The sequence below is a fragment of the Rhinopithecus bieti genome, unplaced genomic scaffold (genome assembly GCF_001698545.2).
Source record: "Rhinopithecus bieti isolate Rb0 unplaced genomic scaffold, ASM169854v2 scaffold_18669, whole genome shotgun sequence".
NCBI lineage: Eukaryota > Metazoa > Chordata > Mammalia > Primates > Cercopithecidae > Rhinopithecus > Rhinopithecus bieti.
In genome coordinates this window covers 16,839-29,983 of record NW_016809145.1, presented here as the reverse complement: position 1 = coordinate 29,983, position 13,145 = coordinate 16,839, and the positions used below count along the sequence as shown (strand labels likewise).

Sequence of the window (13,145 nt, the reverse complement as noted above, 5' to 3'; positions counted from 1 at the left end):
TTACAGTACAGATTTAATCAAATGGAAGAGGATATAGAATCTAGACGCAGATTCATACATACAAGTTCTCTTGATTTATGACAAAGATGCCACGACAATACAGTGAGGAAATGATTATCTTTGAATAAATAGTGCTGGATCAATTGCTGTTGCTTTTTATTATAAATTCATATGCACCACTTGCTTTATATAAAATAAATATGTATTAATTTAATACATAGTATTAATATTAGATTTATATAGCATTCAAAGTGGAAAGATGAAAACTCACGAGTTAATAAGTAGGTAAGTAAATAAACTTGTGGAGAACATTAGTGTACATTAATTATTAAATCTATAATATAGGTGTGAATAATTAATTTTGATTTATGATACTTGTTTAACTAGAACCAGACCACGTCCTTTTAGATTCAATACTGTCAGTATATACCTGGCCACTGAATTAAATACTTCATCATTTCTTCAGTCTAATTCTTCAGAATAATTTAGGCAAAAAATTGTAGTATAAATTTTGGCATTCGGTCACTAATGTAAAGCCATTCACCATCATCATTTTTTCTAGCCACAACAAAACATACAGCCAAGGCAAACGGTCAGGTTGAAAAACAAAACAAAACAGCAATCCACATACCAGCCTCCTCCCCCACCAATGAAGCACCCAGGAGACAAAATACATACAAATACTTGCAACATTTAACACATGTGACAGAAGAGATGGTTCATGTCTAACCTTTATCCACTGGAGATTTGTCCGCTTGAGCTTATTTTCAAGTTTATCTTGCTCTTCTGGGCTTATGGGAGCACTTACAAGCACGAGTCCTCCAGTTTCATTTAATTGTTTTAGAATTCCCTCGCGCAGGGGCAACTCTTCCACCAGTAACTGAAACAGACATTGCAACAACGTTTAAAATGAATTACAGCAAAATTCCAACTACCTTGTCTTCGCTTTTATTGATTAGTCTATCAAAATGAAGCGACTTGACCAAGGGCCCAGTGGTACCTCAAATACCAACAGTTTTCTATTTGAGCACAGAGCTGATTGACTGAAACACTCACTCCCCAGTAGATAAATCTTTGTAGGAAAAAAAAAATGATTATATTATTCCTCATAATTTTTTAAGAGAAAAATGTGAGATGGTAAAGCAACACTCCAAATAAAGTTAGCGTCTGAAAACATGTCTCTATCAGAAATAGAACAATGTGAATAAAGTCATCAACCTCTTGGGTATCATAGCATGCCATAGCATACCGTAGCTTGCCACCGATAAACTGCATTATCATCTTAATAGGTAACTGACATTGAGAATATTTACTCTCAATATACACAGTACCAGGCACTATGCTAACCTTTTCATGTTTAGTATCTTAGCTTATCTTCATATTATAATACTTATATCAGGTAGATCTTATTATCTTCATTTTATATGGAAGGAAACTGAGACAAAAGCTCCCAGGACACAAATCTAGCAAGCAACAAAGTTGTGGTTCAAATTTGGGTAGTTTCATTCTAGAATCCTCATTTTTCACTCCATATCCCTAAATTTCTCTTACTCATTCACCATCACATAGTGTATACCCTTTCCCAAGACCTCCAAAACCACCATGATGTTAACAACTGTGTTTTATTCATTTTTGTCATCTAGAGTTACAGTGTCTGCTACAGTACCCATTAGCCATACGACACTATTAACATTTAAGTTAATCAAAATTCGCTAAAATAAAATCTCAAGTTCCTCAGTCACACTACCAACTCTCCAGGCATTCAAAAGGTACAAATAACTAGTTGTTACAAAAACGGATAATGCAGAATGTTTTCATCACCACAGAAGTTCTATTTGACAGCACTGATCTAGATTCTTTCAGGAGAAAATAGAATCATGCATATTAATTATATAAGAAAATGCCACTAAATAATGTCTCAAATGAATTATCAATTATATTACTATATGTGACACAGTACATTTAGGAAAGATAAATTTCCAAGAATAGACTGAGTTCATTGTTCTAGGGTATAACCATCTTCAAATGATTCCCATTCTTTTCTATTTTGAATCTCAAATACCTAGTAAAACATCTGATGTATAGTCAGTGCTCCATATTTGTTTATTGAATTACACCATATTTTATTTTATACTTTATTTCTTTTCAGGTGTAAATGTCTTGTTTCACAGAAATAAATGTTTGACATTGGACTCTAATTTACATGTGTAAGGCAACTGAATCATTGATAAAGGAGCAATTTCATTTCCCTTTGATTATGTGACCTTGTAAAATGAGGATAATAGCAACCATTGTCAAAATTTGATATGAAGATTAAATAAAATAGTGGCTGTAAATGTATCTAATACTTGGCACATAATAGGGAATGATTAAATATTAATTTATCTTCCCCTTTCACCTTCTGTTCGACAATTAAAATGAAATAGATCCAAAAGAGTTGCTTTCCTAAAACTAAAACCATGAAAGTTAATCCAACTGCACAATCAGAGCATGCCAGTCAGCCAAGGGAAGTAATCAGTAATAAGCAGACATCACAGTAGGAAGGCATGAAAAGCCACTGGAATAAGCTGGATGTCTATTCAACCAAATGGAATGTGAACCAACACCACGTCCTACACCTCCAGACAAACTAAAACAAAACATTGCTTTGGGGCAATATAATGCCTTTAATTAGAGGCTGAAGTAGTGATATTGATTTGGCAATCCAGATCTTCCCCAAGAAAATGGATTCTTCTTTTTAAAGTCTCTTCTCAAATCTCCAAATAGGTAACCAGGACAGATTAAAAAAGTGATTCCCATTTAGATTTAGATTTTATGATTCCACAATCTCGTCTTCAGTTTTTAAAATGATTTGAACGGCCAGGCACAGTGGCTCAAGCCTGTAATCCCAGGACTTTGGGAGGCCGAGGCGGGCGGATCATGAGGTCAGGAGATCGAGACCATCCTGGCTAACACGGTGAAAATACAAAAAACTAGCCGGGCGTGGGGGCGGGCACCTGTTGTCCCAGCTACTCAGGAGGCTGAGGCAGGAGGATGGTGTGAACCTGGGAGGGGGAGCTTGCAGTGAGCTGAGATCCGGCCACTGCACACACCAGCCTGGGCGACAGAGCAAGACTCCGTCTCAAAAAAAAAAAAAAAAAAAAAAATTATTTGAAGTTTTGAAGTTCTCAACTAAATCTAAAATTATTTTCAAATTAGTTTTAAGATAAAACTGTGATTTATATACATAGATTATATACATCTATATGTATAGATGCAATATGTGTGTGTATATATAAATACACATACACACATACATACATATGTTCTTATGTGCACTGGTTGAGAACTGCAGGGTTAAGAAAAAATAAAGTTGCAACAAAAACACTTTAGCAAGGAATTATAAATAACCTAATGGGCAGGAAACCAATGATTAAAGTAAAAAAATAGATTCATATACTTCTTTATAAAAGTAGGCCCTGGGGGATTTGAGAAAATAAAATTACCTTGACTTGCTCAAGCTTTTCTTTTAGTTGCTGCTCATTTCCAGGTTCAAGCGGGATACTAGCAATGTTATCGGCTTCCTCCAACCATAAAACAAATTCATTTAAATCTCTTTGAAATTCTGACAAGATATTCTTTTGTTCTTCTAGCCTGGAGAAAGAAGAATAAAATTGTTATAAACAACATATTTCTCAAACTATTTTTTAATGCAAACTGGAAAACAAACATGGCAAACAATTTGAAAATAAGCAATTTAAAAGATGTTAACAATATATAATTTAAGAAAATTCATTCACTTCGAACACAGCAATTTCAATATTTCAAGAATCTCTAAATGATAAGAGATTAAAATTGGTCAAGAAAAATTCTGATTCAAAAATTCCTGGCCGGGTGCAGTGGCTCATGCCTGTAATCCTAGCACTTTGGGAGGCCGATGTGGGCAGATCACTTGAGGTCAGGAGTTTGCGACCAGCCTGGCAAACATGGTGAAACCCCGTCTGTACTAAAAATACAAAAATTAGCCAGGCTTGGTGGCAGGCGCCTGTAATCCCAGCTACTGCAGAGGCTGAGGCAGGAGAATCACTTGAACCTGGAAGGCAGAGGCTGCAATAAGCCAAGATCGCGCCACTGCACTCCAGCCTGGGCAACAGAGAAAGACTTCATCTCAAATACATACATACATACATACATACATACATATGTAAATAAAATGAATAAAATAAAAATTCTAACAACATTATGTTATGATATCAGAGCAAGGTTTCGCAACTTTAGCATTACTAACATTTAAGTTTGGATAATTCTTTGCTGTGAGGGGCTATCCTGTGCATTGTAGGGCATTCAGCAGTATCCCTGGCCTGTTGTACACATTGGATACCAGTAGTAACACCTCGCCCCTGAGCTGTGACAACGAAAAATGTTTCAAGGCATTGCCAAATATACTGGGGGGTTGGGGGTGGGGACAAAATTGTCCCTGGTTGAGAACCAACTAAAGTAAGTATATAACCTAAAGTTGCAAGTTTAAAAATGTTTAATTAAAGTGTACTTATGGAAAATTATAGGACAAAAGTATAAACAAGGTTTTTGTTTTGTTTAAATAGCAGCCATTTTATCTGCTCCTGATTCTGTGGGTCAAGGATTTGGATAGGGTTCAGTTGAGCAGTTCTGCTCTATGTGGCTTCAGCTTGGTTTAAAATAAAATCACTAAATTATTACATGCTGAACTGTTTTCCAAATTATGACTCACAACCTCATTTGAAGAAAGAGAAAAACTGATTTTAAATACTTAACATATGTTGTACTCATGGAAGTTTTAATTATGAAAATGCATCTACTCTGTGCTAATTAGCCATAAATTTATTCTTATATATTCGATTGTAAGACAGCTGAACACAATTGTTTGTGCTTAAAATAATTGAAAATTTTTTGTTCTATTGTCTTTTGGGAACTATGTATATCTTCCATGGAAGCTTTTAATTGAAGTATAATATACGTACAGGACGCTGCACAATTTAACTGTATAGCTCAATAGTCTTTTAAAAATGGGACACTGTACAATCAGAGAAGGAAATAGAATATTATCAGAATCTCAGAAATCTCCTCTTACCCCTTTGCAGTCACTACCTCCAAGTATAACCAGTACCCTGTCAACTTTGATTATTTGGCCTGTACTGAATATTATGAAATTTGAATTATATGGCTTATACTCCTTTGTGTCTTGCCTTTTTCATTCAAAATTATGTTTACAACAAACCTGCACATTGTGCACATGTACCCTAGAACTTAGAGTATAATAATAATAAAAAACAAAAAAACCCACAAAATTATGTTTACAATAATCCATGTTGCATATAATTTTAGTTTGCTCATTAACCTGGCTGTATAGCATTTCATTGTGTAAATGTAGTACTTTAGATGGACATCTGTGATAATTCAGTTTTTTGAATGGTTAGGTAATTTTTTTTTTTTTGCTTCAAATTAACAAATGTGTATTGGGAGCTTACTATCTTCCAAGAACTCTATTGGGCATTAGGATTAAAGATGTATGTGATATACCTTGTCTTGAGGATTTCATAGTCAATGAGAAGAAACAAGCACGTAAGCCAAGGATTATGATTAATTATTTTAGGTGGAGAAGTTATTTCTGGGGCAGTGCTTGGGAGACATCCCAGAGAAGATAAGGATCTGAGTCTTGAAGCATGAAGATAGATCTGCATGTTGCAGGAATAAGACACAGCCTGTTCAAAGACTGGGCCTTGAGAGAACTACAGTTACAATCATTCTGTAAATCAGAATCTGGTTATTGGACTTATGCTTGCATATATTCAGTTTTCCTATATGATAAGAGCCTGTTCAAAGTCTGTTCTGGGACATGTAAAGTTACATTCTCCCCTCTGTCTATTCCCTTTAAATTCATTTATACATTTATTCACTTATTTTACAAATATTCATGATGTATTGTTTTTAACTTTTGTAGGGACATAGTAAGTGTATGTATTTGTAGGGTACATGAGATATTTTGATACAGGCATGCAATGTGAAATAAGCACATCCATTGTTCATTCCTGAGACACTGGGACCAGAGTCTGTTTTTAACCTATCCTGAATATAACATCTGATCTAGAAGTACTTCTACCTTATCTGGCTGGGAAGATGAATGCTATTTACTTCAGCTGAGAGTATATTTTGTTGTCTCATATATTTTGGGGAAACTGCTAGTTTAAAAAATCAAGAGATCTGGAGCTCAGGGGAGAGAGGAAAGCTGGAAATAAGGACTTTAGTCATTAGCAATCAGTTGGTGGAGAAAACATAGTAAACTAACTTTTGAACTAATAATTAACATTTCATGTTTGCTATTTTCTGAGTCCATTCTTTCTTGATTTTATGAATTTTAATCATTGACAATTCTCTCTTATTTAAATTGAAAAATAGGAAAAGTCAATTTCACAGCCTTTTGTTGATTTCTTATGTATGGTTAACCTTATGGTTCTTCCTCTTCTTCTACTCTAAGTGCTTAGGCATGGAAAGCCAAAGGAATGCCTAGAATGCTCTTCTGGCTTCTCCAAAAGCTACACAGACCTGTGAAGGAGGTCTGCAGATTCCAAACATTCAGTGAAGTGAGAAGATGCTTTTTCCTTCTTTGGAGTCTATATACTTACTCTCAGTGATTCTCTCAAAGTCTCTACTTTTGACTTCAGGGAGATGAAGGAGAAGGAGCTGTCCCTTACCAAAAACACAGCACTCCCGCAAAGCTTACTATCCCTTCCAATCTGAGTCTTTTTAACCTTGCCTGGGACACGGAGTACAGAGGAGGTTGGAAATTGCTTGGAATACAGATAATACCACTGTTGCTTTAGAGTAAACCCTATGGGGAAGTGGCTGGTCTTGATTGCTGGCAGCTGGTTTTAGAACGTGGAATAGCACCATTTCCCCTCAGATTCTGACCTTAGAATCAATTGTGGAAGAAGAAAACTTCTAGTATAGGTATCCTTTATTTGTTTAAATGTTCCAAGCTGATTTAATTCATTGGGTCTAGATTTTGAGGGTCTATCTCATCTTTTTCTCTCTCTCTACTCTGCAAATCATTGCTTGCATTACTATTTGACTCCAGATGATTTTGCATAGTGTTCTGAATACTTTTAGTTAAGTAAAATCTTGCTAAAATCTGATTACATTTGAAAAACCTAGACACATTGGCAAAGCTTTTAAATATTTTCAACTTTCATCTAGAAACAGACAATTTCAAGGAGAAGAAAACTCCAAACCCCCCAAACAAACAAAAATTTAAGGAGCAGGGAAAAGTAATATCAAAACAAAAAAATAAAAATAACCCTCAAGTTTAGAAAATTCTAAATCAAACACTCCCCTCTTTTCAAATATCTCTCAAATTATTTACTTGCATATTTTTTCTATCAAGAATATCCAGCAAAGAGGAGAGATGTGCTTATTCATTACAGTTGAGATTTATATGTATTACTGGGTTCAAACTCTATAAACATTGTATGCTTATTTTCATTTATTATTCAACTATATCTCTGTAGGTCATTAATTACTCTTTAAAAACTAGATTTTTTAAAGATCCTAGTAATAAGATATATACGGGTACCCTATATTTCACCATTATTGTGTTATTAGGGATTTTGTTTGCTTTCATTTTTTATTATAATAAATAACCCTACAATAAACACATTTGTTTATACATTATGAATCACATATCTGCTGGAGTAAGAAGGAAAAGTTAACAATGGGAATCCTAAGAATCCAGGTACACATTGTTGAATTTCTGTCAAGGTTGGTACTCAGAACACTCATAAACTCCCACCAACAGTTAGAAAATACTTGTCTCACTACACTTTACCATTATTGAGCATTATAATTTATATACCTGATAAAACACATAAAAAGCTTGTCATAGATACTTTAAGCATTCTATTAATAGGAAAGTTGGAAACGTTCTTTGTCATTTATTTAGTTTCTACTGTCAATTATCTGCAATGTCTGTTGCCCATTTTTCCTGTGTTTTCTTAAGAGCTTTTTTCACATTATCTGAAACATAGATTGAGAATATGTTTCCAGCTTCCTTTTTGCCTTTTAGTAGTTTTTTTTCTAAATAAAATTTAACGGTTTATTTCTTTGATATTATGTTCATTGATAGTATCCTTAAAATTGTGGCCATTTTACCATTGATCAGATATTCTCACTTATTCTTGATCCTTACTGTTTCATTTGTTAAAAAAGAACACCCAAATATTTAATCCATCTTAAGTTTATATAGTGTTGTTTCTAACCTTCAAGAGTTTTTCAGAAATTGATATTTTTTCCCCCAGCACCATCTCTTCTGAATTGATTTATGGTGCTTTCTTCATTATATTTTAAGTTTCTGCTTGTTGACCTACTGTAGATTTTTGTGACAGTAATACACTACGTCAATTATCGCAGCTTTAAAATATGTTTAATTTCTGGTAGGTTAACCCACTCTCCCACTTTAGTTACTCTAACTCATGTAATGTATCATTCGGTCAAATTATAAAATAATTCTCACTGAAAATTTTTAAATGGATTGCATTATAAGTTAATTTGTGAAGAATTACTGTCTTTCCAATATAATTCTGCTAGATTTTCTATATTTACAGTGTTTTTGAACACAGAATATCTGGGACTCAATGGTGTGCTATAAATAATCAAGTACATTTTCTAATTAACCTTTAGCATCAATTTGAAAGACAGCATCTTGCATGCGATTTTATGGATATTAACCATATACTAATTTAGAAAACTCTTAAGAACTCTCAGAATAAATCATCACTTAAACAGTAAAAGCTTTGGCTAAGCTTTTGCTATCTTTCTTTTACACAATATTTGTGGAAAACTTTTTTTCCAGTGATTTAATTTCTTTAAAAATACACGCATCTTTTAAATAGAAAACATTGGTAGTCCATTTCTTACTAGATTTTGTTTTTATATTACCTTTGAAAATATAAAAAAGATGGTGACAAAATCCATGGGACCTTGTTATAATCTGCTTTTTCCAAAGCCCATGTGTTTTCTGTAAATTTAAAAGCCTCGATTGAGTTTTAAAGCTGCAAGTTGAATTTAGGTATTCCGATGATTGCAGAAAAGCAAAGAAAACACCAGTTAGCATTTCCAGGCTGTCTCTGACAGAACGGTTTAAACGTGCTTTATATTGGCATCTCACCTGAAGTTGTTATTTTCTTTGTTTACCTTACTTGCTTAATGCTTATGGTAGATTTATTCAGACAAGTGGTAGTAATAAATAATGATGGGATATTTAACTTACCCATCTGCAAATTAAGTGCTAAATATTTTACTTTAGAAAGCATTTCAATAACATCTTATACATTTAAGCTTTTTTTTTTTTTTTTTTAAAGAATGGCTTCTTTTGAAATATGGCATCTGTTACTATTTACAGTTACAATGTTCCTAATGAAATTAAGGAGCAATATTACGATGGTAAGAGATTTGCATAATCAACAAAGAAGCGCTACTCAATGTGTTGCTAATTCAGTGAATTTAAATTCAACTCTTAATGACACATTCGTACGGGCTACTCACTTTATGGTAAGATGAATAGACTGCCAAATCACATGGCAGAGTTTCGGTGCGGGGATCTAACAAGTGTTTAGGCAAGTGCTTAGTTTCACAGTTGATCTCTTTTAATTTCCATACATCTTTTGATTGCCTATTATATGCTTTCAGTGGGAGAAACCGAAGCTTCCAAGGACTGATACACCACGTATATCCCAAAGGTGACTATCTCATATTCCAAATGAGAAGTCCTTCTCCAAGTTTTTTGATCACCTTTACATAGAAACTTAGGAAATGGAGGACATAATTATCACCTTTTACATATAATGCTTAATTCATTACTTTGCTTAGTGTGTCTACTTTAAAATTATATAGTACCCAAAATATTACATCATTCGATCACATTTCCTTCATTCATATTTCACAACAATTTTGTTCAGATTCTTCACAGGCCACCCTTAACATGAAATTTGCATCCTCATGGATACATTTGTTGGTTGCCTAACTCAGTTTTCCAGAGGTATCATCTTTACTTACATCCATGTGGCTGAGGTACAGTACTGACCTGAATTTAGAATATGTTTTCACTAGGAATTTTATTCCAAGCCACAAGCAACACATTTATATAACAGAATAACAGTTTTATGTTATGTAAAGACAGCTTTATCTTTTTCCTGTGCAATATGTCCATGAGCACACCATTTAGCCACTTAATGAGTACTTTAACAGATATTTCTTCCTGCTTGTTTACAGTGGCATCCAACTATTGCAAATTGTGATGGTCATACACCAAAGTCAATCCCTAAACTGTGTTTAAGTTATTTTCTCCACTGTTTTTTTTTTTTTTTCCCCTCCTCTATCAGGTTACTTCTACACAGCTCCAACCCCAAAAATAAAATAAGCATAAATTGAGAGTAAGTAAGCCATACATCTTTCCCAGGACAGTACTTGTTGTTTTGATTGGAAGTAAAATAAATGGACCATCCTTGTATCTGAGAAAATTAGAAGGATTCAAGCATAAGTTACTCTTTCAAGGAAAACAAAACAAAAACTTCATTTGTAGGCACCTATTCACCTTCTCAGGGCCATACCCTCCATAGGTCATTATCGAATCAGAACCCAAGCATCAACTTTAATTTTTAAGCCAACATGTCTACCAATACCTGGTTAGTGCTTGGTATATACAATTAGACATTTGTTATTTCCTAAAGTTCCTGCCTGTGGGAATGAAGTGCTCCTGAGCGGGATAATATGTCAAGATTTCTCAGTCATTTATGCCTCCACTATTAAGGAAATGATTAGCAACTTTTGGGTAGATGTGGAAATCAGAAGGGAAAACCTGAAGGTTAGCAATGTGATATCTGTATGGGAAGTAAGTCCAAATCTAAATGCTGCCAGTTATCAGGCTGAGATGTGAACACAGGTGAGTTACTTAATGTCTTTAGCCCTCAGTTTCCATCATCTGTAAATTAGTAGAACAATAAACACTTTATAATGTGGTTGCTGAGGAATTAAATTTTTTTTTCTCAGAAACCCAGATTTAGTTTAGCCTAGTGCTTCACTAATGGCAGTCAAAACAATGATAGAGAACATAAAAGGAGGTATAAAAAAGAGAAAATATGGATACAGAACTTTCTATTTTAATCCTAGAATTGTGTCTAAGCCCATGTGCTTACATAGATAAAAGTATTTATAAAACATTATGAGTACACAGTGGGACTACTCAAAATCGAACTTCTGATGAGCCACCTGACAACTTTATTTCTCTCTACTGACAAACTACCTTGACAAATTTTGCTGGGGAAAAAACAACGGAGAATTAATGTCAATGTATGAGTAAAAGTGCCACCAGATGAGACTACTTCTAGGTGAAGCATATATGTAATCACAATGTAACAGCCATTTATTGAGGGTCTACTAGTGTCCAATGATATGGCCATGAATATCGGCAGCAATCCCTGTCTCATGGACCTTACATTTGATTGGGATGAAGGGGAGGCAGACAGTAAACAAGATAAAGAAAGAAAATCTATAGATTGTAATATAGTAAGTGCTACAGAGGAAAAAAATGAAGCATGGAAAAGGGATGGAAATATTGAGGGGAAGTTGGGGAGCAGTTCTGATTTTATAAAGGGTGATCATAGGCTCCATGGAGAAGGAGACATTTGAGTAAAGTCCTCATGGTAAGGACTGGATAGCTTCTCATTAGACAAGTTTACTCATTTCTCTTAATCGTGCAGCTAGCTGTCATCTTCCAGTCTCCCTTGCCATTAGTGTGGCTACATGACTGAGTTCGAGCCAATGGATTGTTAGCAAAAGTGATGCTCATGAATATGAAGCCTGGCTCATAACCCCACCTCCACTAACCACCACCACCATATGTAATATTCCTTGTTTTTTTTTTTTTTTTTCAGTCTAATGTACAAAAGCACAGTGATTTTGAAATCCATATGTTAAAGACATCAGAGCCACAAAAGCGAAGTAACCTGGGTCCCCCTGATTCACCATTTGGAGGAAAGCTATTTGTTGACCAGAGAACTTTTGTAAAGTTTGCATGAATGGAAACTTTCTGTTATGTTAAGCCACTGAGGTGTGGGTTTTACTTTTATAGCAGCTTTAATGAAGATAGGTAATACCGAAATAAACAAGCGAGGGGAGCAAGCCATGCAACTATTGTGGGAAAGAACGCCCTAAGCAGAGAAAACAAGTACAAAGATCTTGAGGAAGGCATGTAGTAAGAATGTCCTAAAAACAAGTGAACAAGAAGTTTGGAAATGGAATGAGGAAAGGAGAGTACTAGATGTGGCCAAAAAGCCTTCTATTCAGAGATTCTATCTAGAATCTCAAGGCTTTTATAATCCCTATCCCACATCGAATTCAGTTTTTGGATAAAAAGAAATTATAGAGTAATATGTTTAGGAAATCTCTGAACTGTGTTCTCCAATGCTACTTTAATAGATCCAATCAACTAACTGAGCCCCAGGACTTCCACCTAGATTTTTGTGTGTGCTGTCTACACAGTTGCTGAAACAGGCTTTGGGGATCTGAGGATGCTTTGGATCTTCATCTATAAGAGGCAGAGTTACATCACCTATCAGTAAAGCCTGTCACAAAGCCATTATCATCTGATAGAAAATGCAGTTAAGAGGGTATAACTTCAAACTGTTTTTTTCTGATTTCAACCCCAGTTCAGTTTTTCCCTTCCCAGACATTCAAACACCATCGTCTTCCTGCCTGAACCTGCTCCTCTGTCAAGTTCAATGGATGACTCCACCAGCTACCAGTTTTTTTTTTTTTTTTTTAAACTTGAGATGGAGTCTCACCCTGTTGCCAGGCTGGAGTGCAATGGCATGATTGCAGCTCACTACAACCTCCGCCTCGCGGGTTCAAGCGATTCCCCTGCCTCAGCCTCCAAAGTAACTGGTACTACAGGCATGTGCCAACACGCCTGGCTTTTTTTTTCTTTTGGATTTTAGTAGAGACGGGGTTTCACCATGTTGGCCGGGATGGTCTTGATCTCCTGACCTCGTGATCTGCCGGCCCTGGCCTCCCAAAGTGCTGGGATTATAGGCGTGAGTCACTGCGCCTGGCCAGCTCCCACTTTTTAAAGCTGCAAA

At 35.1% G+C, this 13,145-nt stretch overlaps 1 protein-coding gene across 1 annotated transcript; it reads right to left on the bottom strand.

Moving 5' to 3' along the window:
- Positions 1 to 730: 730 nt before the first annotated feature.
- Positions 731 to 10,633, bottom strand: LOC108539848 (dystrophin-like; the record flags this gene model as incomplete). The annotated part of the gene is made up of 3 exons (XM_017888789.1): positions 10,620 to 10,633; positions 3,486 to 3,633; positions 731 to 880 (listed from the first exon to the last, which is right to left on the bottom strand). Coding segments are annotated over exons 1-3 (312 nt in total), but the record flags the coding sequence as incomplete, so codon positions are not given.
- Positions 10,634 to 13,145: the final 2,512 nt, after the last annotated feature.